Source organism: Marmota flaviventris, chromosome 16 (assembly GCF_047511675.1).
Source record: "Marmota flaviventris isolate mMarFla1 chromosome 16, mMarFla1.hap1, whole genome shotgun sequence".
Taxonomy (NCBI): Eukaryota; Metazoa; Chordata; class Mammalia; order Rodentia; family Sciuridae; genus Marmota; species Marmota flaviventris.
Genome location: NC_092513.1, coordinates 25951029 through 25976652, shown reverse-complemented (window position 1 = coordinate 25976652; position 25624 = coordinate 25951029). Strand labels below are relative to the sequence as shown.

The following is a 25624-nucleotide window of genomic DNA, read 5'->3' as shown; positions in this document are numbered from 1 at the left end:
AAATCATTTATTACTTAACTGTCTTTGGTGCCATACTAGGATGCATGCTAGTGAATGGATGTTAATGCTGTGGCAAGGGTTATGTGGTGAAATACTGGCTCTCTTTGAAAGTTCAGTTCTTAAAAATATAGAAACAAATCAATTCAGTATCCTAAGATAAGGGAGTTTTCTAAAGGTTTAATTGCAGGAGGTTAGGAGTAGACTAGAAAACAGGGGAGAGACATAAGTTGACATTTTGGCAAATAAAAATTGTGCCATATCTTACAAAGAAACTGTTAGAAACTCTGAACAACAAAATCTGCCAAATCTAGCTATACTTTATTAAGTACATTTGATTTTAAGTATCTGGTTATTGGAATAAAAATCAGGAAATTAATGCTTTAGTAAAAAGGTTAAACTTTTACAGTGTCACACTTACCTGGGGTTTTCATTTTAGAATTAAAAAAAAAATGTCCCCTTTGCCTCTTACTTCCTTTATGCGTGTAGCTTTTTGCAAAAAATACTTCCTTTAACAACTTCAGGGCAGAGCAAGAAACCACAGTGCTTTGCAGGCCACTAATTCTGTTACAGATGAAAGCATTCAATTATCTCTATAAAATTCAGTTCCTTAGAAAATGTGTTTGTGATTGACTAAGTATGTTCTTAAAATGCGGGTATACCACATTATTCAAGATCTTAATTTAAAAGTTGGAATGAAGTAGTTTGTGGTTCTTGGGTAAAACAAAGACACTAATCTGCTTTTTTAATATAAAAGGGCAACCTAGACATTCCTATAAAATACTTTATTCCAGATGGTAAACGAGGCTTGTTTAAATCTACATTTGTACCACCGCAACCAAACAATATTTTAAAAATACAACCATTTAAAAGTGAGCAATCACTTATATTAAAATGTTATTTACATGGCACTGATGTGATCAAATACTGCCAATAACAAAAGTCAATATAGATCTCTCATGCAAAGAACCTTAAGATTTAAAATCAGAATAAGTGAATTGCCAGTGTAGTTCAAGATGGGTGGTCTCAATACAGAATCCCTATTGGGCAGCTGCTGCAGCCTCTGAAGATTTGCTACTATCAGAATGACCACTCTGCTTAAAATTTCAGGAGGTTCTTTAGATGAACAAACTTCAGCTGTTATATAATGAGTCCAGTATGCTGCAGGTCACACCTTCCCTACCCTCCCTGCCATCCTCGCCTAGGTCATGGCTGGCACTCTCACCATTGCTGCCAACTGAATGTTCAGGAGACCAATCTCACTGTAGATTGCAAAACCCAAGGTACAACAATCTACAGCATTTACCTCCCACTTTCTAGCTTTACTCTAAGTGGGTTTAACAGTAGCATCTGCTTGGCTTGTGGTAGTCAGTTTTCTGTTCACCATAGTTCAGTTATGTCTGTTTTTCATGCACCTTCATTCCTAAAATCAAGAGTTGCTCCAAAATCTTTTTGACCACTTCAGAAAGTCCTCTCCATACCTCCAAACTGAATGCATCCTTGTATACTTAACTTACTTTGTCCATGTTCTTCCTGGACTACATTGTTCAGAAGCACCTTCTCCTTCCTCTAATCACATCTCTTCCCTAAACTACTTAAATTTTACAGTAGTCTTATTACCACATAGCATTAAGAAAGGCAGAGACAGACAATATTAACCACTGAAGACACATTGTAAAAACTGGCAAACAACTTTGTCAAATTCCATTTATGCTATAACCAGTAAGATAATGCAGCTTAACCCGGAGCAGAGTAAGAGTCTACTTTTGGGAAACTCTCCAAGAAGCACACTTGGCCCATTGCTGACTTCTCCTTGAACTTGTTCCTCTGATTCAGTGTTCTTGCCTTCTATTAATGTGGTTGATTTTATGAATAAAACTATCAGTTTAAACTGATTCTCCAAGTGTTTAAATACCTACTCATTGCAGCTGCAGAATTTTCATTGTGTGTGACATCTCCCATTTTTATTCTGTGTCTTATACTGTTTCTAGTTTTTAGATCGGTCTCATTGGATATTATGATGAAAAGGACAAGTAGCTCAAAAAGAAAAGTGAACAAGTATGTGGTGAAAACATGCTTTTGAATAGTAGATGAACAGTCTTTAGCTCCTGGACATACCTGGTGTTAAAATGATACTGGATTCCATCAATTTGAAATTATGCCTGCTTCCCACACCAAAGGCTTTCAAACTATTGGGAAGCAAATAGGGGGAAAAAGACATACCAAGTAGGGAAACTGCCGAAGAAAGACCTTAGTTGTCGTCCCCTACTCTTTAGCCACTTGATGAGCATGTGGGATGGTAAGACACCAGGGTCATTCGTCTCCCACTGCAGGTAACCAGTGTCCCCAAAGAAGGACACCTAGCAGACGCGCTTCCAGAATAAGGAAACAGTAAAGAAGGATCTCCAGTTGTCTGTTAACTGAAGGGATGTTGTAGCTCAATGTTGAAAAGTGCCTTTTTGGACTGTTAACAGTGACCTATTGCAGCAATTTTAGAACTCAGCCTGCTTAGGTTTTTTTTTTTTTTTTTGCAAATAAAAAACTGATGAAACTATGCTGATCTCTGGACTGCTCAATGCCAAACAGGACAATGTGCTTTAGTTTTCTGAGGTCCCCTTTTCATTGTACCCTAAAGCAAGTTTTGTCTAAAATTATTTGAAGGAGCAGCCTGCTAACCGGAAAAACACTCATCTACTTACAACCTGAGCTCTTGTAAAGTACCGAGAGATTCTAGCTGATCTAAAAAGTTCCCTGAGTTTTTCAATTATCTTATTACTAGTTATGAGATTATGTCCACTATTTTTCAATGAGGCCTTTGAAAAACAGGATTTGCGCTTTTTTTCTTGTGCTGAGTGTATTTTGACAGTAAACTTAAAGTTCACCCTCTAATTTGTGTACAACTAGATCTTGTCTATTAGAACACTCATTTGGCACAAGCAAGCTATGAAATAAGCTAAAATGCATAACTAGGGCTGTGTGGCGTGTGCGGTGTTTGTTTATATAAAGCAGTACCTACCTGAGAGAGAGAAGGGACAGTCTTTTTGTGTTAACACTGAATTTAAAAAACAAAAAAGATCCACTCTTAAGAGCATACATATACGAAGTACATACAACAATTTTGTATTCATATAGTTTAGGCAGTGGATACGAAAATGTAATCCCCTTTGTAAAAAGATCATTTTAAACCAAAATCAATTAAAACATTAAAAATCAGTCCCATAACATGGTCAACAACTCAAATGGCTTTCTTTTTAATGCTAGGATAACCGTCCACCTTTCAATGGCAACAGTACTGTTAACACAGGTAAAAGTAAACAACATAAAAAGTGAAAGCACACACAGTTGCACACAAATATATATATAAAAATTGACCAGAAATCACAGGACATTTAAGCAATGTTTTCTTAAGCAGAACTATTTAATACTTTAAATAGACTAAAATATTTGGTGTGGGCGGGGGAAGGAAATCAGTATGTCACAATTTCAACTTGAAAACCAGATGTAATAAAGCCTCAGCTCATTGTTCAATTAAAAAAAAAAAAAAGGAACCACATCAATTTTCTGACAACCATAGGAGAAAAGCTTACAAAGAACACACTTAAGTCTCCATTGTGGTGCACGGAGGATGCAGCCAAAGGACTAGTAGAGAAGAGCAAGAGGAGTCCACATCCATCGTACTGCAGCACGGTGATGCTGCCTCAGAAAACCTCAGCTCACACGCTCAGAGTTCAGCTGGGAAGCACCTAAGGAGTCGGAGGACTTATGATTGGAGAGCAGATGGGTCAGTCTATAACCAGGACACCCAATCCTTCACCTGTTATTTGCTGATGGTGTTTAATAATTTCAATACACAACATTCACCAAAAATAAAATACCACATTCTGGTTTCGTGAGAGGAGACTACAAGATGTAAGAGAGGTCAGAGCATCAAAGGCCATATATTCCCTCTGAGAGAAATCCACAACCACACGCAAGTTTTTGTTTACTGTGAAAAATTTAAATTTCACATTAAATTTAACCCCCAAAAGAAACGTGATTTGTACTGAATATACACATATTCTCAAGAACTTGGCTGTCTAGTTGTCCCCTCTATATACCACTTTTCACCCAGTTACCATTCCTGGGTCACCCTTATCTCATCATTTTGGTGCTTTTAGCTATTATTCCATTCACAATAAGTGCCTAGAGGATACATACCTTAGAATTAGAAACATTGACAACCATAGTAGCAACCATAACTAGGTCAGGGAGTAAGGGTTCATCACGGGAACACCTGAGGTAGTCACCTCTTTCTGGGTCTTGCCTAGTTCTAGTACTGAGAGTCCTGCATCCAGGAAACCCCTCATTCCAGGCACATGAGGGCAGCTGGTCACCCTAAGGACACCTCCCTTAACATCACTAACAAAAAGTTAAGAATTTCTCAAAGTATAAGGCTACTTTTAAGGACATCAGCCCCCCAAATGTTTTTAGCTCACTTGCTAAAATGGCTAGTTCCTCAAACTTACTAAAAGGTTAGAAGTTCAGAATTGCCTTACTTAATGATGTGAAATATAAAAACATTTGTGAGTACCCAATTTAGTGAGCAGTTTAATCAAAATTCACCCATGAAAACTGTTTCCAGACAAACCTTCCAAAGGTTCTTCTGGCTTTGTCCAGTTATATAGTATTTGACTGTATGTTTTCTAGATTTTTCAGAGCTAAGTGCATAATCCAGTTCTGTATGCCTTTTCTTACTCTTTAGGTGAAAACATTCAGTGCCAACTATTGCCCACATTCTTGCTTTACAGATTGAAAAGAAGACTGCCAACTGCAGGGTATTTCCAAAAACCCAGAATTATGTTACTTTTAACTGTGCTCTACCAGAAAATCTGGCCTCAGGGCGAAATTGCAAAAAATATACTCAGATATGAACATTTTTATTTTGTCTACAATGCTGTGACTGCAGTTCAAAGACTGCAGAAGTGCTTTCAACTTAATCTCTGCAGTTTTTCTTGTATTAACCTCTTACACAAAATGTTTAGTGTCACAGCATCACTATCACCAATAAAGACACATAAATATTTATGCCTTAAAGTCAGGGTCAAAAAAGCAAACATGAAGCCTGAGGTAATGTGGCCTAAAAAAAATGCCCAATCAGAATTCTGCATTTTGCCAAGAAATATTTGATTAAAAATGCATGCATGTTACTTAATTGCTACATATAATTATTTCTCCTGATTTAAAGTAGTCTGTGAGCATATGAGTTATATAAAGCAACAAAATGTCTACATTCTTAAGGCAATGACATAAATTTACAAGGAAAGAACCCTATCCTTTCTCCCCAAATTTCTTTTCAGCTTGAACAATCCAATATGAATAAGAAAGACAAACGGCTATTTTCTGAGGAAAATGAAAATTTCACTGGAAGAAGTAAGACTCTTGTTCCTATAGACAAACGGTAAGAACCAACTTTTTGCTACAACACTGTGAAGGGCAGAATTTAATATAGAACTAGAAATATGGCAAGTTACCTAGTGACTAACATTGTAAAATAGCCAAAAATGTAAAAGCCACAGGGAGAAAGAATAGTCAATTGTGAAATGGAAAATATATAATATTTAAGTATTTTTATAATTCTAAAACTTTACTTTTGTCCTTAAAAAATCAATATATTATGAATTTTGTTGTTTAATAACTTATCTTTAATTACAAATAAAAGCAAATCCCTGTTTCCTATCCCAAAAGAGCAAACTGGGAAGTTTGGAAAAGAATTCTAATTTTTCTGAAAGATAGAATAATGTCCTATTGAAATTTTATTAAAAAAAAAAAAAAAAAAACTCAAAGCCCTCCGTGTGGAGTTAATGAATCCTTGTCACCTCTATCATCAGCTGCATTATTTTTCCAAGGAATCTTTTACATCTCAATAGTGAAATTTTGGTACTATTCTGGACCTCATGGCAGCAAGCCAACTGATATTGATGTTAATGTGGGTTAATACACCCTGGCCAGGTCTTCTCTGGTCAGGAACAGTCCCAAGAAACATCCAAAAATCCATTTCTGTGAATACAGCTAAGAAAATAGGCCAGAACCACCTTCAAGCTATCAGTAGATACGGAAGGTCTTTACCTTGTGGTGGTACCTTCCAGGCATCTCAGGCAGCAATCTTTTGATTGCTGAGCCATATCCCTAGCCCTATTTTGTATTTTATTTAGACACAGGGTCTCTCACTGAGTTGCTCAGAGCGTTGCTTTGCTGAGGCTGGCTTTGAACTCGCCATCCTCCTGCCTTAGCCTCCCGAGCCACTGGGATTACAGGTGTGCGCCACCATGCCCGGTTCAAGCAGCAATTTAAAGGGGACAGAAAGGAACTAAGTGGGGAGCAACTTAACAAAAAAGTTAATACTAGGTCCGTACATTCCAGAGACTACTGGATGTATAATAACTTGGTGAAGGGGTATATGACAAAGCTTTATTTGACATTAATGAATTCCATTTATTACTGTTGTCAAGCTGCCTAAAAAATGACGTGCTAAGCTGCCAAATTAGGACTTTGGAAGGTATGGTGGTATGGGCCTGCAATGCCAGCACCTCAGGAGGATAAGGCAGCAGGATTTCAAGTTCAAGGTCAGCTTCAGCAAGTTAGCAAGACTCGGTGTCAATAAAAGAGCTGGGAACATCTCTCAGTGGTACAACACTCCGGGGTTCAATCCTCAGTACGGCCTGACTCCCACCTCTAATTATGCTAATGAAAATTACACTGATGGTTCATCCATGGAACAAAAATGTCTACAAGCAAGTGAAGAACTTTTTCCTGGGATCTGAGATTTAAACAGTGAATCACACATCATTGTTAAAATGACCCCAACTGATAATTTTTCTATGAGTGTATGTGTATTTAAATTTGTATGCTTTACTTCCTACTAAAAAGTGTGAGGCAGTTCTGCTATAATGCAAAGGTAGCTATAATATCCAAGATAGAACACTCCCTACTCAAGAAATTACATGAACACTTGAGAGAAGTTCTTATTATAAAGGCAGTCACAAGACTAGTATAGCTCACATTTCCCAGCTGTTGAGGCTCAAAACTCAGCAATTGTACTCCCAAAAGATAATTTGCCCCTTAATCCCAGCACACAAAAGGTAGTCCAAACAGAATATTCATGAAAACTTGAATAGGAAGGTAGAGATGGAACTCAATAGCAGGATTCTGACTCTCTGGAGACCACACACCATTATCTTCCTGATCCGTACTAAATAACAACAATCCAGTGCTCTGAGATAGAAGAAGGCTGGTATGAAAGGGAAATTACTGGCTGCAAGTGGCAGAAAAGTCCATAATCTTAAATATAACTTAAAATAGAATCTGATAATTTGCTACTTGACAGTCACAAAGGCATTTAACTGGACAGAATTTCAGAGTCATTTATAAGATTAAAGCAGTGTACCAATTTTAGTACTAACATTCTTGGTTTAAAAAAAAATGAAGACAGCATATGAAAGCACCCTCCTTTTCTGGATTACAGTAAAATTCAAAGGAGAGAGAGATTCTGATTCTGCAGATAAAATACAAATTGACAGGGGAAAGAACAATCAGCAAGTACCACTTGGATACATGTTGTCAGAGGGTAAGAAAAATAAAATTCAGTTGAGGAATATAAAGGATTTAGCAAAGTAAAGCATATGAAGAAAATGGGCATTAATTTGATTGATTCAAACATCAATGCCTTAGATCAGAGTTAAGAGGAAAGATCCCTGGTTGCTTATACCCATGGATTAGTGAGTTATCTAGAGATACTCTGGAGGCTGGGGCTCAGTGGTAGAGTGCTTACCTAGTGTGCAAAAGGCCCTGGGTCTCTCCCCAGCACTGGGGTGGCAGGGGGGGATACTTGGGGAGATGGCCAGAAGGGGACAAATAGGAATGTTCATCTTTAAACCAAAGACTGTACATAAAGATAAATTTTAAGTACAGTGAAGATTGTCTTGTGTTACTTTATATCTATAAGATCAAAAGGATGCCTAACACAGAATAAATGCTCAAACTATTTAGTAATTTTTTAAAATGATAGATTTTCAAGGTCTATATGGGCAGTTTTTGGAAGAGGTAGAAAATCAACTGGGTATATACTTTCTTTTATTTGATTTCAACCAGCAAGAGACTAGACTGATTGTTTTTCACTTTCAAAGTCTTAGTCTTAACCAAAACTTACAACAAAGGTATAAATAAAGTGAAATTAAAATAATTTTAACAAAGGAGAAAATTTGAAGATGTTCAAAGATGGATCAAATAAAATAGCATATGGTTTAAGGTAAAAAATATAACTAGATATTAAATAATTTGCAAATATGGACTCAGAATACAGAGTAAGAGTACATAAATGGAATACTTAGCATTTAAGAAAAATCAGGCAGATTTTTTTCTGGCAAAGTGACAGGTCTGAGAGCAACTAAGCCCCACACATTAAGCCCCATTGGAGGCCAGAACCATATCCTAGTCATCTTTTTATTATTCAATATCTGTCACAGTGGCTGGATAAACATAGGTATCAATAAGTGTTCACTGACTGAATGTATACTATAATTGGCATAGTTCAGACCTTACCAGGAAAGCTTCTTTAAACAGGATGAAAGAGCACAATTCAGTGGTATTCCAAAAGACTGGCCCAAATCCAGATTTATTTTCTAACTTGGGTATAAAGACTTTTCAAATTTTATTCTTAAAAAAGCAATCAAACTCTTTTTTGAAATATCAGACAGAACTCCAATATAAAATAAGCTGCCACTGATTGAACCAAAGTCAGTGGGAACAGCATTAGCCTCTACACCCTAAGCCAGCCTCACAGCGTCTTTGTGGAGCTGCTGGGAAAATCCCAACTCATTTTAGAACTGGGTTAGCAGCATGGCGATCTAGTTCCCAGGGTGTTACAGTGCAGATACCACCAGTACCATGGAGAATAAATTCTAAATAATATTGCTGATTAAATAAGGACAATTCAAAAGAGAGGAGACCCTATCATTTGGAATAAAAACCATCTCTATAAAGGAAAAAAAAAAAAGGAACAAAAATTAGGCCACAGTAGAAAAAATATAATGCAAAAATCAGTATCTCATTAAAAAGCAAATATGATCATTAAACATTCATACAAAAGAAAGCACTGTGCTTAAGTTGAATGCTCAATAGTATAACTGCTCAATACAATAGGTGTCTCCAGAGTTCAGTCCCAGTTTCATGCTGTACAGAAAAAAATCCCACCTGAAATATGGAGATGTGCCCCACTATTGAAATGCCATAGTTGGCACTACTTCATTTTACTACACATCAATGCAAGATCAACTGCCAGGACCTTCTACCACATTCAAAGTTGTTCTCAGCTTCCAGATCTGTTGCCTAACATTAGTCCTCCTGCATATAAAAACTTCCCAAAAGGATAGACGCTCCACAGATTACCTCCAGCAGGCCTGACAGTGGTTAATAACTGGGACATTTACTCTAATCACAAGATAGGCCAAAGTAATAATTAGCTGGCAGTTGGAAGTCTGGAAACAAGCAGCAGGTCACTATGTTGGTGAAAAATTGCAAAGAAAGCATTGGTGGATTAAGTGGTATTGACCTGGTGCAAACAAGATTTTTATAGCAAGATTTGAGAAAGAAGATGTAAGTGATAATGACACAAAGCAGTCGATCACAAAATAAGGCCACCTTCACCATATTATAAACTGTAGAACCATTCTGATCTTCAAGTTTGGATTTGTGTAGAGGTTTCTGTATAAAGAATTAACACCTAAGAGTGAGTCTCCTTTAGAATGAGCCTTTGCACTTGATGGTATTCTCTTCACCAGGAGTGCTTATCTCCCTTGATTCTTCACATGGTTTGGTCCTTCTAGGTCAGGTGTTAGCTTGAACATCACTTCCTTAGAGGCCTTCCCGATGTCCTACCTGAAGCATCCCATCTGTTATTCTCTAGCACAGTACCCTGTTTATCTCCTTCACAGGATGATTACAGGTTAGAATAACTGCTGTCTCAGCAAAGGCAGGAACTGTAGCTGTCTTGTTCACCTTTACTCAAAGGCTAAGAAAGTTCCTGGCACATAACAGGTGAACAATAAATATTTGTTGAATGAGTAAAAAAATTACTATAGCAAATTTTACATGAACACATACATATACACAAATATATAGGAAAATGGGGGAGTATCCAATAGAAAACAACCAAATGCTGAAAGTATCGAAAACGATACCTGTACATACAGGTGAATATGGTCTCAAAGAACAAGTACCAAAGGTATCTATCTTCAAAAATATGAAAATTTACGAAAAAAGGATCAGGAGTGGTATTTTCCATTTCTATTAAGATGCAAACAAGAAGAAATGTCTACATTGCAATGAGTCAACATTAGACATAATAATAACTTGCTGCAGAATGGACTCCCAACAGAGCTGCTGGAATCTCCTCTCACTGTAGAGCATAAAATATGGTCAACCACATACCCAGGATTAGTTAAGATCAGCTCAGACTGCAGGTAATTATAAGCTAAAAAACTTGCTAAACAGTTTCTCCCCCAATTTTAAAAATTCTGAATTCGTAATTATGTAAAATAACATTCAATTTATAAATTGAATACAACATACTTTAAAAACAGATGGCCCTTAACTGCTGATCATACCTCAGCATCACTTTTCTAGGTATTTTTGCAGAAGCAATTACATTTATAAAAGGTCCATTTCATAATACAATCTGGTAAGTAAGTCAAATGAAGCTACTTAAATCAAAGAGCAGAAGGCCTGCTGCTGAAATATTTTAAAATACCTTTTAAAAAATGGTATTTCTATTTATAGATTGGCTTTAAAAAGGATAAATATACTGAAGTAATTCTAGCATATCCCTGAAAACAATTATACTGCCACTTGTGCATTCGTTATGAGAATACGGAAGGTTAAATCAATACACTGATAGGTTACACAAGTCAATTATTATCTGTTGAAATCTGGTTCTAAGACAAGGGAACTTACTCTGCATGAACTTTTACTGGACCCAGAATTAACTGGTGCCAGCAGTGTCAGCACAATTGGCAATGATGTCACGCTGCACTGTTTTGGTATCAGAACAAAAGTGGGATGAAGAAAAGAGGCTTGGAAAGGTTTTCAGTATGGTTTCCTTATAATGAGATTTAGCAGAAAATAAACAAACATAAAAAGAATGACTGTTAAGCCCCACTGAACACATTAAAATCATGGATTTCAAAAGTTAATCCACTTTTCTTCCCCCAAGAGTTTATTTTTGGTAAAAGGCAGAAAAATTAGTTTTTCCACAAGGAAAATCTGCTTCTAGATGATAATTTGAAAATCTTGATATATATTATATATTAAAAAAGACACAAAAATAACGGAGAAGTGGGAATAACAGATTAGGTACTGTAACTTTATAAAGGCTTGCCTAGATCATGAAGCAGCACACACACACACCTCATTTATGCAAACTAAAATGTATATAAACGGCACAATACTGCGATACTGGGTCATGATACATTACCTGTACACATAACTACTACTGTTATTAATAAACCTTTGGGACACTCAGTCTTATGCCCAACAAGATACCATTAAGTCTTTAAATCTTCTTTTCCCCCTTAATGGGAAGACACTTCTAGACACTAATTTTCCCATCTAATATTCAAATATAGGAAACAGATTTCCACAAGGTGCTTTAACTGATGAGACCTCAAGTGCTGTTTTCTCTCTGGAATTTTTGGATAGCAAACAGTCCATCGGGACCATACACAAATACTATGACAGAAGAGTTGTTACATTAAGTCTTTTGATGGGACTCAGTTGGTGATGAGCTTTATGACATGCTTGAGCAACGCACTGAAGGGGATCCCATCTGAGTTAATACTTTGTCCAACCACTGTAGAGGTCCATTCAGATGAAGTTCAATCCAGCAAGGAGTACTTGTTACCGTCTGTCTTCTGTTTGAAAGAATACAAGAAAATAATCATGAAATTAAGAGAACAACATGGCTATATTTAGGAATCTGCATTAAGAATTCAGAGAAATTTAAATGCTGTATTAGCCAGGTATGGTGGTACACACTTATAGTCCCAGAAAGCTGAAGTGGGTGTGGTCACTTAAACCCAGGACTTAAGACCAACCTGGGGAACATAATGAGACCCTGTCCCCACCCATGACATGCCCGTGCCCCCCCCCAAACCAAAAATATCCCTCTATATACTAAAATCTAACTCCTTTTTTGGATGATTTTGAATATGATTATTATTTGGAAAAATGGATGATTTTCAAAGTATTGCAATGATTTTTTTTCTTCTTGAGAGATTTTTAAAAAACATTCTTTTCTGAAATTAAAATTAGTATGTTGTTTGCAGGCACCTGGATGAAGCTGGAGAATATCATGCTAAGCAAAATAAGCCAATCTCCCAAATCCAAAGGCCAAATGTTTTCTCTGATATGTGGATGCTAATTCACAATAAGGGGAGGGTAGAGGAAAACAGAGGTACTTTGTATTGGGCAGAGGGGAGTGAAGGGAGGGGAGGAAGTGTGGGGTAATAAAGGATAGTAGAATGAATCAGACATTACTACCTTATTTACATAAATGATGACACAACTGATGTGATTCTACATCATGTACAATCAGAAAAATGAAAAATTATACTCCATGTTAGAACAACAACAAAAAATTTAGCATAGTGACTTCCCAAGAGGAGAGATATGAACTAGGAAAGACTTCCCCAAACTGAGAAATGTGGAAACCTTACACATTAAATCAATCAGACTAGTAGACACTCAAAATATTGAATGGAGTTTAAATGAAACAGGGTTCAAATTTAAAATATATCAAAACAAAACAGATTTCCCCTTTGGTATCAGGGATTGAACCCAGGGTGCTTACTCACTGAGCCACATCCCCAGCCCTTTTTGAGATAGGATCTTACTAAGTTGCTGAGGCTGGCTTTGAATTCTCAATCCTCCTGCCTCATTTCAAGTCACTGGGATTATAGGCATGAACCACCACGCCCAGTATCAAAATAGAATTTTGACCCAAACAAAATTCTCACCACAGAAGACTAAGTTCAACTTTCTCTGAAAGAGCCAGTGAACAACATCCCTTTGGCAACATCACTGAGGCTTTTGCTTAAACACCACCTCTAGTACTTCAACAAAAAGGGCTACTCCCTGGGAATCACAAATTATTCAATGACATCCTGTCTCTTCTAAAGAACTCATTTTAGTTCTTTCTTATTCACTATATAGAATAAGTCAACAAATCTACTTTTGCTTTTTTAACATAATGGCCCTTTAAACATGACACAAGTCCATTATCAACTCTTCATCTCCAAACTTTAAAATCAGATTCACTCAACATTGATTTGGTATTCTCATTCTGGTACATATGCTGGTGGGAAAAGTATACAAACTATGCCTTTAAGCTTTCCAAAGTGGAATTTGAAAAAATTTTTAAATGTTTAAATTTTAATGAGTTCATTCATAGAAAGACGAAGGCAGTGCTTCTAGGCACCAGAGTAAACACATTGTCAATCTGTCATTCTGAAAAAGAAATATGCCTAACATTGTTGAAAACTATTTCCAAGGATGTGACTTTCTGTAGCAGATGGCATCAGTGCCCCACTCTACCTTCAGATTTCCAGTGTGCTCTAACCAATTTCCAACTGCAGGTTTCTGAATTTCTATGCTTGAGAACTTCCATGCTATGCCTGTAGTGCCAGGAAACTGGCATCAGCTGACATGGGTAACTAATGAGAACTACTTATTCAAATGGTCTCAACTAATTTGTCCAGTTTTATTTTTCTCTATTCTCTAAACTCCACACCAAACTGCTACTGCTACTCTGTTGTCAGGATTACAGTTTTCCACACTACCCATCCCCATCTACTGAAATCTTATGCACCTTTATCTCTACCAGAAAGCCTTCTATGAGCCCCACAATTCTCCTTTTATGAACTGAAACAATCCTTCAGGTATACCCCTTTTATAATATTTAACTTTCTGCATTATGTTAAAATGCATGTCTGCATATTTTAATCATATCTTCTCTATAATGCCAGCATACTAATTTACAACAGTTTTGATCTAGAAGCCCTCAACTTTCACTGTTTTACAAAAAGATCTGATGACTCCACACCTCAATGAAAATAGATATAATGAAGATCCAAAATAATGGAATAAAAAATAATTACATTATAGAAATGTAGGAAACAAATATGTATTTCTTACCGATATTCTGCTCCCCATCCTTTCACAAAACTCATTCTTATGGTGCACATTCTAGTTAATTGGTACACGGCTTCAAAACCCTGATTAACAGACTGAGCCAGAAGAGCAGCAAATTCCTGGTTGTTGAAGATCTTCAGGTTACAGCCTAGGATTGAGAAAAAGTATGACTGTAAAAGCTGTATTGTTCTTAGAAAACAATTTTAAAAGGACAATAAGGTTTTATTTAGAACATGAGCATGCAAAGCATCACCTGAGTCCTAAAATTATTAGCAACTACAAAAACTAAGCAAGTTGATGTGACAGGTTTATTTACATTGTTGAGTCCATACCTGGTGGAATTTTACACACTGTTGCAGGGTGCCAGCCGTATCTCTGATTACAATTGGGGCTCTGCACAAAGATTGCACTATCACTTAGGCACTCAGCAAAAACTTCCCCACCTATGTAATATAAGCGCACTCCTCTTCCTAAAACAAAATACATATGGGGTTAGTCTTATAACACTTAACTATTTCAGTGTGACTTTGGGAGAGTCTTCTTGGAAAAATTCTGAAATGATATAAGGTATTGCATGACTTTTTTTTCACAGCCATGTTTTTCTGAATTCTAACTTTGAAATATACCACTGTATATTTTTTAAGTATTTTTTAACAATGTTTTTAAAATATGTATTTATAAAAAATACATAAACTATGTAAAAAAGGTACAAGGATAATTCAATAGTTTCATACAAATTATGCATTATTTTGAAATCAGTAAAAGTAACTGAGTTAACCTCAAAGGAATTAACATACTTGGACAAATATTTCTTTATTAGTAGTAGTATTTCCTTATAGATCCCACTAAGGTTTAAAAAAAAGATTTTTTAAAAAAATCAAAGTTAAAAATATATATATTTATGGTGGCAACCAAATCTCTAAATATATAAGCAGAATTAGGTAAGAAAAATTATATTGGCTATTTTAATAATTCATTCTGAATTTGACCAAAGTCACGGCTGCTACTGAGAGATTTTGTCAGATATAATTAAGGCAGAAATCAACTGACTTTAAGAAATGGAGATTATCTTTGTTATACAGCAAGAAAACTAATAAGATAACCAACAAACCAGATTTAACAGACAAATGCAAAAATTAGTATTTATTCCATTAAGAGACTATTCTATTATTAATAAGACTATGGAATATTTGTGAAGCAGTCAATCATGTTTTCAGGAAACATTAAATCTCCAAAGTGGATTTTTCAGGCTATATTCTCCGATATATATGCATTCTCTGGTCATATGATAAGTTAGAAATCAAAAGTAAAAAGATGATCTGAAATTGAAGCAAAAATTTTATTTGGAGAAAAGAAAAGAGTAGATGCAAATAAAAGTATAGGTGGGAACTAAGGGTTCCTCACTTGCAATGACACCTGGATACTTTAACAAGAATATCCAAATTTATATGTCAAGCAAGATTTGCCACGTTAAGTCAAGTAACAGAACCCCTAGGCACTACCATTTTACAGTTATCAATCACTATGGTAAATCAGCATTATTTCTTTAAGGATGTGATTTAATTCAAACAAAACAAAAATAAACTGCCTTTTGTCAAAAGAAGCTACCTTAAGGTAATAAGAATACTTCTCAATTATTAGTGGCTTTCAATTTTTTTGACCTTATTATTAAAAAAAAAAATACTGAGGACCCCAAAGGGTTTTTGTACGTGTGGATTATATTTGTAGAAACTTATCACATTATATGTTAAAATAAGATTTTTTTAAGTACTCATTTAAAAATCAATCTTATAACTTATTAATGTAAATAATAAGTATATAAAAAAGAACTATATTTCCAAAACCGCAAAACAAATATGAAGAGCAGCAATGTTTCACAGTTCTGCAAATTTCTTTAATGTTTGACTTAACAGAAGAGATGAATTCTCATAACATATCTCATATCTTGCAAAACTGTATACCTTGAAGCCTCTGGGACAATTCAGTGTACATTTCTGAGAGGATGAGAGTGAAAAATGGCAAGTAACATCTCAGCACCATTATGAAACACTTGTTACCTCACAAACTTACTGAAAGAGTGTCTGGTACTGCTAGACCCCCAGACCACATTTTCAGACACTCTGAATAATATTTTGAACCATATTAAATGTCAGTTCTTGTCTTAGAGATCTAGCCTCAGATTAATAGTGAGAAAGATCTGGTTTGATATATGAAGTCATAGAAGGAGCAAAACCAAAACAAGATATCAACAATGAAAACCCAGGAGATATAAATTGGAGGGAAAAAATCATGATTTATAAAAATCAGAACCCAAAAATCTAAACATAACAATTTCATGACTGGCGAAGATTCAGAAAGTTACAATTATTTTAACACATGTTTAATGAAGGACTTCCTCGTATCAAGGTTGCCAAATAAAGAGAAAGTCAAAGCAGAGTTTGTAGAATGAAGTCTCAACCAAGACTAATAGAAGTGAGGCATATGAACTTAAAGAGTGGAGAGAAGGATGGCATTTTCACACTCAGGTTCTTGATGTTGTAACCACATAAGGTCCATATGAACATACAGCACTGTTTTTTCACATAAGGAAAATAAAACATACCTATATGCCTTCTTGTCATTTCTACTGTAGCATTTCGGTTAACATTAGAGAGCAAACCTAAGCAGAACCTCTCTGAATTTGATGGGTCTGTAAAGCCATCTACAGTGAGCGAGGGCTGTGATGCATGGAAAGTCTCTCCAACCCTCTGGTTTAATTCATAATATGCTATTGAACACCAAAACGCAGGTTCTGAGTAAGTAACTGGCTGCAAATCTGGGGAAAAAAAGAAATAAGCAAAAGGAAGAAATGTTGTACCAACAATTCAAACATAAACTTCATCATCATCTTCATATGCTCTATGACAACATCAACTCTATGCCAGTTCAAGAGGTAGAAGTGCTATCTCTATTGGTTTCCATATCAGATTTTCCATTTTTCAAATTTCCCCATCTCATGAGGTCACTTATGTTAGATTATTTATTAGTAGTTTTAGCCTATTTCCTATTCAAACATAAAACAGCCACAGTCAAAAGTAAGTCAACTCACCATACTTGGTGCATTTCTGATAATGCACAATGAAGGTAATTTTTGGTAGACTAAGTAGAATAAAGCTGGTGCAACATTAATGAATCAAGAGCCACAAGAAAATGTGTCATAACAAAAGGATACAAAGTATGACATTTTTAGACATTTGTCTATTTTCACACAAAGTTCTTGACAAGTTATCTTTGTAGATAGAAAACTACAATAGAAAACTCATGCAGCACATATAAGAATAAGAAAGTAATAAAACAGTATTCAAGTAGAAACAGAATATGCCTGCAAGAGACCACTTTTCACAAGAAAATAAGGATCACATGTACTTCTGTAATTTTGACTAAAACATATCACAAGAAATACTATGAAAAAAAATGACAATTTTGTAGAATAAATTCCAAACATGTAGCAGCTGAAGAGGAACTGTCAAGTGGCAAGGCAAAGTGGAGGCAAAAAAATAAAGACATGTATACACACTCTCACTCATATATACCCTTCCATATGTTTTATGTACTCATCACACACACTCTTATATTAATTGCTGCTACAAGATATATCATAAACATATCCATAGAAATATATCCATAACAGGCTAAAAATTTTTCCATAAAGAACATTTCCATGAATAAAAGAATATTTGATATATTCTTATACATTTTCAGTAATATTGAGACCCATTATCAATTTTTTAAAGCAGTCTTTAAAACCATTTGCCTAATTATTTTATTCATTGGTATTCTTATACATGAAAAATAATTTTCAGAGTGAACTTTTCTTAAGTGATAAAACAGAGGGGGAAAGAACTGGTAACTTACCCAGGCTATGATTGACAGGGGAGAGAGTAGTAGGAGACAGTTCTGCTGGAGAGCCTAAAACAAAAGAAGTCAATTTAAAAATAGATATTTAAGTGTTCCTAGAACTGTTGATTCTGATCAAGTACAAAAACCCCAGTTGTATCTGGCTGTAATTATCACCAATAATACACAGATAATTAAATCCCCAGAATTCAAAATATATTAACGATTTTATTTTAGTTTAATTTGGGAGCTTCAATATATAAAAGACACAAAATCATATAAACACTATTGGCTTATTATCTGGTTTCCCCTTCCAGAAGAATCCACTATTAACGATTTGTGTACTTTGCAAAAATAGTCTGTGAGTCATAAGTAAATTTATTTTTCTTCTGTGCCTCCTCTTTTCATACACAAATAGCTCAGTTCTAAACTTCTAGACTACTCTCAGAAACTTCATATTAGTGTTTCCTTGTCATTTACTTGTCTATTTACCTATGCATCAGCACTATAAAATTACATCATGATCCTATATTTAGAGATATTCAGGCTACTCTTGATTTTTCGAACATTTTGTGTACTACCAATCACATCTGAAGTATACTCTGGTTTAAACATTTTTGTCTTTGATAATATTTTGTAAAATTATCATTCACAGAATTTATACCAAATTACATTTCCAGTAAAAATACAAATGGTGAGGAGATATCATGATGATACTGTTGATACATGAAAACATGGTTTTTAACTACAATTTTAATTCACATAATTCTTATTAACACTGAGGAGCGTTATGCTTATTTATATTGTATTTCTTTTCTGTGAACAGTCTTTTTTCTTAGCTCATTTTTCTGTAGATATTGGTCATTTTTCTTACTTATTGAACAGGCTCTTCAAGTATTAGAGATACTAGTCTCTTCATGGTAAGGTTTGCAAATATTTGGTCACCTGTTTCATGACTCAATTCTAATTTTGAGCATGCAGCATTAAAAAAGTCCTTTTACATATGATTTGCCAATCATCTGGGTGTTTGTCTTACTTTTGACTTTAAGGTACTGCTTTTAGTATTTTCCTACTAAGCATGATACAAGACTTGATGCTAAGAAAGATAATTACTCAGGATTTTGGTATCAATAGCCTCAAGCAATACAGGTGTAGATTGCCATATCTGTAAGGTTTTGTAATCATTATTTTGACAATCTACAAGTTTTGTCTTTTTCTATGCTCTGCAACAGTTTAAAAATTGTGTTATAAAATCACATTCTTTAAAAGTTTGGTAAATTCCCTCATGAAACTGTTTGCAGTTAACAATTTTCTGGAAATTACTCTGAGACATTTCTCTATTTCTCCCATGGACGTTGGTTTAAGATAGGTGTTTCTTGGAATTAGTTTTGTTAAATTACATTTTCTGAGGAAATTATCTGATTCTTTGTGTTTTAACAAGTTAGATCTAATCAAAAAGAGGGCACAAATACACAAAATAAGAAAAAAAGAATGAACAAACTCTAGATAAGAAAGAAAAAAAAATCACTGAAATGACATTACTCAATTTCATGTGACTTTTAAGACATATTTGTTGAAAATGCTAAATAATGCTATTATGATTATAAATATAGAATCAATTTCATTTATGATCATCATTCTCTATATTTAGGCAAAGTTACCTTGAAGAACATGAGATCTCCCAAGCTTAAAATGCATGTGGGAGATGGTAGCTTCAAGCAGTCCACTCCACCACACACCACCATAACCACAACACAAAGGGCAGGCCACAAAGGAGAAATGGCAGCCCCAAAATAAAGAGACACATCAGAAGAACAGATGATGACAGTATTTTAGAACCCAGAATAGCCTTCCTCCATAAGTTACATTCTTTATTATTCCTCAGCCTGAAAAATCTGCTGGCAAGTCACAACAGGTACAACTAAGAAAGGTCAAAATATATTTAGAACAATGAATTAAAATTCAGTGCTATTTCCTGAAGCAGACATAAGATAAACAAACTATCAGAAATGGAGGAAATTGCCCATTATTCATATTTCTTAACTGTTTACTCTTCTATTAAATACTTATTTGAAATGACCAGTAGCGTCACTGTTCATTAATTTGGACTAATTAAGAGTTTAGTCAGATTCTTTACAGAACTAGGAAAAGTGGTCCTAAAATTCAGATAGAAAAAAACTGGATATACATACGTAGAAGAATAAAACTAGATCCCAACTTTCACCCAGCACAAAAGACTCAAATCAAAGACCTAAAAATTTGTAACTGCTAGAAGAAAACATAGGCTCAACAGTAACTGCAGTTTCCTCTAATAGTTCCTTCCATTTCTAATAGTTAGGGAACCTCTTTAAGACCTCTAAAGCTTAAGAAATAAAACTAAGGCTCAATAAGTGGGACAACATCAAATTAAAAGCTTTTGCACAGCAAAGACATTAAGAGTATGAAGAGAGAGCCCATAGAATGGGAAGAAATTTTTGACAGCTAAACAAAGAAATTTTTGACAGCTGACTCCTCTAACAGGGAATTAACACCCAGAATATATCAAAAATTCAAAAAACACCAGAGCAGCAAATAATCCAATCAATAAACAGGCAAAAGAACTAAACATGCATTTCTCAAAGGACTAAATACAAATGGCCAACGAATAAATGAAAAAATGTTCAACATTCCTAACAATCAGGGAAATACAAATCAAAACTAGACTGAGATTTCATCTCATTCCAGTTAGAATAACCATCATCAAGAATACAATTAATAATAAATGCTGGTGAGGATGTGAGGAAAAGGTACATTCATACATTGTTGGTAAGACTGCAAATTTATACAACCACTTTGGAAAGCAGTATGAAGAGTCCTCAAAAGACCAGAACTGCCACCATCTGTCCCACTCCTTAATATTTACCCAAAAGAACTAAAATCAGCATACCATAGTGATACAACCACATCAATGTTTATAGCAGTGCAATACAGCAGACAAATTATGGAACCAGCCCACCAACAGATGAATGGATAAGAAAATATGGTACATGTACACAGTGCAATTTAACACAGCCATGAAGAAGAATGAAATTATGGCATTTTCTGGTAAATGGATGGAACTGGATAACATCATACTAAATAAAATAGGCCAGACTCAGAAAGTCAGAGACTGAATGTTTTCTCTCATACGCAGAATTTAGATGGGAGGAAAAAAAAAAAAAAAAAAAAAAACCACAAGGGGGGTATGGGTCCCATGAAAATAGAAGGTAGATTAGTGGAGTAGAGAAAAGAACTGAGATAAAGGAAGGAGTCGATTTTGTTTATTTTTTCAAAGAACCAACTTTTAGTTTTGTCAATTTTTTCAATTGTTTCTTTTGTTTCGATTTCATTGATTTCAGCTCTGATTTTAATTATTTCTTGCCTTCTACTTCTTTTGCTGTTGTTTTGCTCTTCTTTTTCTAGGATTTTGAGATGAAGTATGAGATCATTTATTTGTTGGTTTTTTCTTTTTTTAAGGAATGAACTCCAAGCAATGAATTTTCCTCTTAGAACTGCTTTCAATGTGTCCCATAGATTCCGATATGTTGTGTCTGTGTTTTCATTAATCTCTAAGAATTTTTTAATTTCCTCCTTGATGTCTTCTATAACCCATTGATCATTCAGTAACCTATTGTTCATTCTCCAAGTGATATATTCTTTTTCCTTCCTTCTTTTATCGTTGATTTTCAGTTCCATTCCATTATGATCAGATAGGATGCATGGTATTATCTCTACTCCTTTGTATTGTCTAAGAGTTTCCCTGTGACATAATATATGATCTATTTTTGAGAAGGATCCATGTGCTGCTGAGAAAAAAGTGTAACTGTTTGATGTTGGGTGGTATATTCTATATATGTCAATTAAGTCTAGGTTATTAATTGTGTTATTGAGTTCTATAGTTTCCTTATTCAACTTTTGTTTGGAAGATCTGTCCAGTGGTGAGAGAGGTGTGTTGAAGTCTCCCATGATTATTGTATGGTGGTCTATTAGACTCTTGAACTTGAGAAGAGTTTGTTTGATGAACATAGCTGCACCATTGTTTGGGGCATATATATTTATGATTGTTATGTCTTGTTGGTGTATGGTTCCCTTGAGCAGTATGTAGTGTCCCTCTTTATCCCTTTTGATTAACTTTGGCTTAAAATCTATTTTATTTGATATGAGTATGGATACTCCTGCTTGTTTCCGAAGTCCATATGAGTGATATGATTTTTCCCAACCTTTCACCTTCAGCCTATGTATGTCTTTTCCTATCAAATGCGTCTCCTGTAGGCAGCATATTGTTGGGTCTTGTTTTGTGATCCATTCTACTAGCCTGTGTCTCTTGATTGGTGAGTTTAAGCCATTAACATTTAGGGTTATTATTGAGATATGGGTTGTTCTTCCAGCCATATTTGTTTATTTATGTTACTAAACATGGTTTGTTTTCCACTTTGATTATTTTCCCCCCTTTAGTGCCCTACCTCCCACTGTTGGTTTTCATTGTTATTTAGCGATACCAGACTTCAAACTATATTACAGAGCAATAGTAACAAAAACAGCATGGTACTGGTACCAAAACAGGCGGGTGGACCAATGGTACAGAATAGAGGACACAGAAACCAATCCACAAAACTACAACTATCTTATATTTGATAAAGGGTCTAAAAGCATGCAATGGAGGAAGGATAGCATCTTCAACAAATGGTGCTGGGAAAACTGGAAATCCATATGCAACAAAATGAAACTGAATCCCTTTCTCTCGCCATGCACAAAAGTTAATTCCAAATGGATCAAGGAGCTTGATATCAAATCAGAGACGCGCCGTCTGATAGAAGAAAAAGTTGGCTACGATCTACAGTCGGTGGGGTCGGGCTCCAAATTCCTCAATAGGACACCCATAGCACAAAAGTTAATAACTAGAATCAACAAATGGGACTTACTCAAACTAAAAAGTTTTTTCTCAGCAAAAGATACAATAAGAGAGGTAAATAGAGAGCCTACATCCTGGGAACAAATCTTTACTCCTCACACTTCAGATAGAGCCCTAATATCCAGAGTATACAAAGAGCTCAAAAAATTAGACAATAAGAGAACAAACAACCCAATCAACAAATGGGCCAAGGACCTGAACAGACACTTCTCAGAGGAGGACATACAGTCAATCAACAAGTACATGAAAAAATGCTCACCATCTCTAGCAGTCAGAGAAATGCAAATCAAAACCACCCTAAGATACCATCTCACTCCAGTTAGATTGGCAGCCATTATGAAGTCAAACAACAACAAGTGCTGGCGAGGATGTGGGGAAAAGGGTACACTTGTACATTGCTGGTGGGACTGCAAATTGGTGCAGCCAATTTGGAAAGCAGTATGGAGATTTCTTGGAAAGCTGGGAATGGAGCCACCATTTGACCCAGCTATTCCCCTTCTCGGTCTATTCCCTAAAGACCTAAAAAGAGCATGCTACAGGGACACTGCTACATCGATGTTCATAGCAGCACAATTCACAATAGCTAGACTGTGGAACCAACCTAGATGCCCTTCAATGGATGAATGGATTAAAAAAATGTGGCATTTATACACAATGGAGTATTACTCTGCATTAAAAAATGACAAAATCATAGAATTTACAGGGAAATGGATGGCATTAGAGCAGATTATGCTAAGTGAAGCTAGCCAATCCCTAAAAAACAAATGTCAAATGTCTTCTTTGATATAAGGAGAGTAGCTAAGAACAGAGTAGGGTCGAAGAGCATGAGAAGAAGATTAACATTAAACAGGGATGAGAGGTGGGAGGGAAAGGGAGAGAGAAGGGAAAATGCATGGAAATGGAAGGAGACCCTCAGAGGTATACAAAAGTACATACAAGAGGAAGTGAGGGGAAGGGGAAAAATAATACAAGGGGGACAAACGAATGTCAGTAAAGGGGGCAGAGAGAGAAGAGGGGAGGGGAGGGGAGGGGAGGGGAGGGGAGGGGAGGGGGGATAGTAGAGGATAGGAAAGACAGCAGAATACAACAGACACTAGTATGGCAATATGTAAATCAATGGATGTGTAACTGATGTGATTCTGCAATCTGTATATGGGGTAAAAATGGGAGCTCATAACCCACTTGAATCAAATTGTGAAATATGATATATCAAGAACTATGTAATGTTTTGAACAGCCAACAATAAAAAATTAAAAAAAAAAAAAAAAAGGAAGGAGTGATGGGAAATAAAGGGAAGAAGTGTGCAATGAAATTCACCAAATTATGCTATACACATAAACGAATATACTACAGTGATTCCACCTTTATGTGTATCTATAAAGCACCAATTAAAAATAATAAACAGAAGGAAGACCAGCAAAGGAAGGTGAACAGGAGGAGGGAAGAGAAGAAGGAAAGAGGAAGCACTAGGGATTTAAATGAAGCAAATAATATTCCATGTGTGTATGAACTGTCAAAATGAACCCACTATTATATATGTAACTACGACGCACTATCATAAAAGAGTTCAGTCAGATGTGACAAGTTAGTTTCACATATTTTATAAAAAGAATCGCTCATTATAAAAATTTAAATAGCTTCTAACAGAAGCTATCAGAAAAACTTAAAGACAAATAATCAATAATTAGCCTACGGATTATTCATACATACATGTTGCTACTTAATTCTGGCCTACCAACAGACTTTCTAGGTATGCAAGTACTATGTAGTCTATTTTAGCCAGTTTGAATCAGCAGTGCCTATGATTTGCAGCTAAAACATCTAGCAAAATCCTTGTGTACGCTTTGGATACAAGTTCATATATATTTTGAAGGATACATTCTTCAGAGAGAAATGTTAAAGATATTAATATAAGTAAGTGCCCAAAGAGGTAGTCCTCATGTGACTTACCCCCTAAATGTTTTCTTCTGTCTCCCCAGTCACAGTGCAGGATCTTTCATGGTCATCTTCACCTTCAAGCAAACTTAGTACTGATGCTGCCTCAGTGACATAAGCCCCCCCCCCCCCCTCCACCGCCACCACTACTAAGGCCTTTGCATGTAAGGTCATGTATGTAGTATGCTTGCATACAAGTTCATATATATTTGTAGGGCACATTTTCAAAGAGGGAATGTTAGATAGTTTCTTAAGTGCTAAAGTAATCTCTTGGTGTTTAGTTTCCCCAAGAATTTCTGAGCTAGTGTTTCATTGCACTGTCACTCCATATTGACATCTACCAATTTAACAAGTTTGAAGGAGGAACTCTTAACAAAAAATTTTGCGGAGACACTGGGGATTTAACCTAGGGGTGCTTTACCATTGAGCTACACCCCCAGTCCTTTTATTTTTTTTTTTATTTTGAGATAGAGTGTTGCTAAGTTGCTTATGTATGGCCTCCCGAAGTTGCTGAGGCTAGCTAGCCTCCTGAGTTGCAGGAATTGCAGGAATGTTCCACCAAACCCAGCATGTATCAATTTCTGATTTTTGTTGTAAATATCACACATTCTTTTTTGTCCATTTTTCTATTAACTACTATATTTTCCCTCTTGATTTGCAAATTTT

General features: G+C 35.5%; 1 protein-coding gene across 10 annotated transcripts in view; it reads right to left on the bottom strand.

Annotated features, from left to right (window-relative positions):
• Window positions 1–767: 767 nt before the first annotated feature.
• The window catches only part of Smad2 (SMAD family member 2), a 92213-nt gene continuing 67356 nt past the window's right edge, over window positions 768–25624 (bottom strand). For 8 of the 10 annotated variants that reach the window (XM_027949001.2, XM_071602783.1, XM_027949000.2 and 5 more), the window contains 5 exons: window positions 18112–18165; window positions 16820–17032; window positions 14550–14687; window positions 14221–14365; window positions 768–11939 (listed from right to left, as the gene is read on the bottom strand). In XM_027949001.2, coding sequence (XP_027804802.1) covers window positions 11816–11939; window positions 14221–14365; window positions 14550–14687; window positions 16820–17032; window positions 18112–18165 — 674 coding nt within the window. In that variant the 3' untranslated portion in view covers window positions 768–11815. The remainder of the gene's footprint in view (window positions 11940–14220; window positions 14366–14549; window positions 14688–16819; window positions 17033–18111; window positions 18166–25624) is intronic. The other 2 variants (XM_071602784.1, XM_027949005.2) reach the window with 1 other exon arrangement.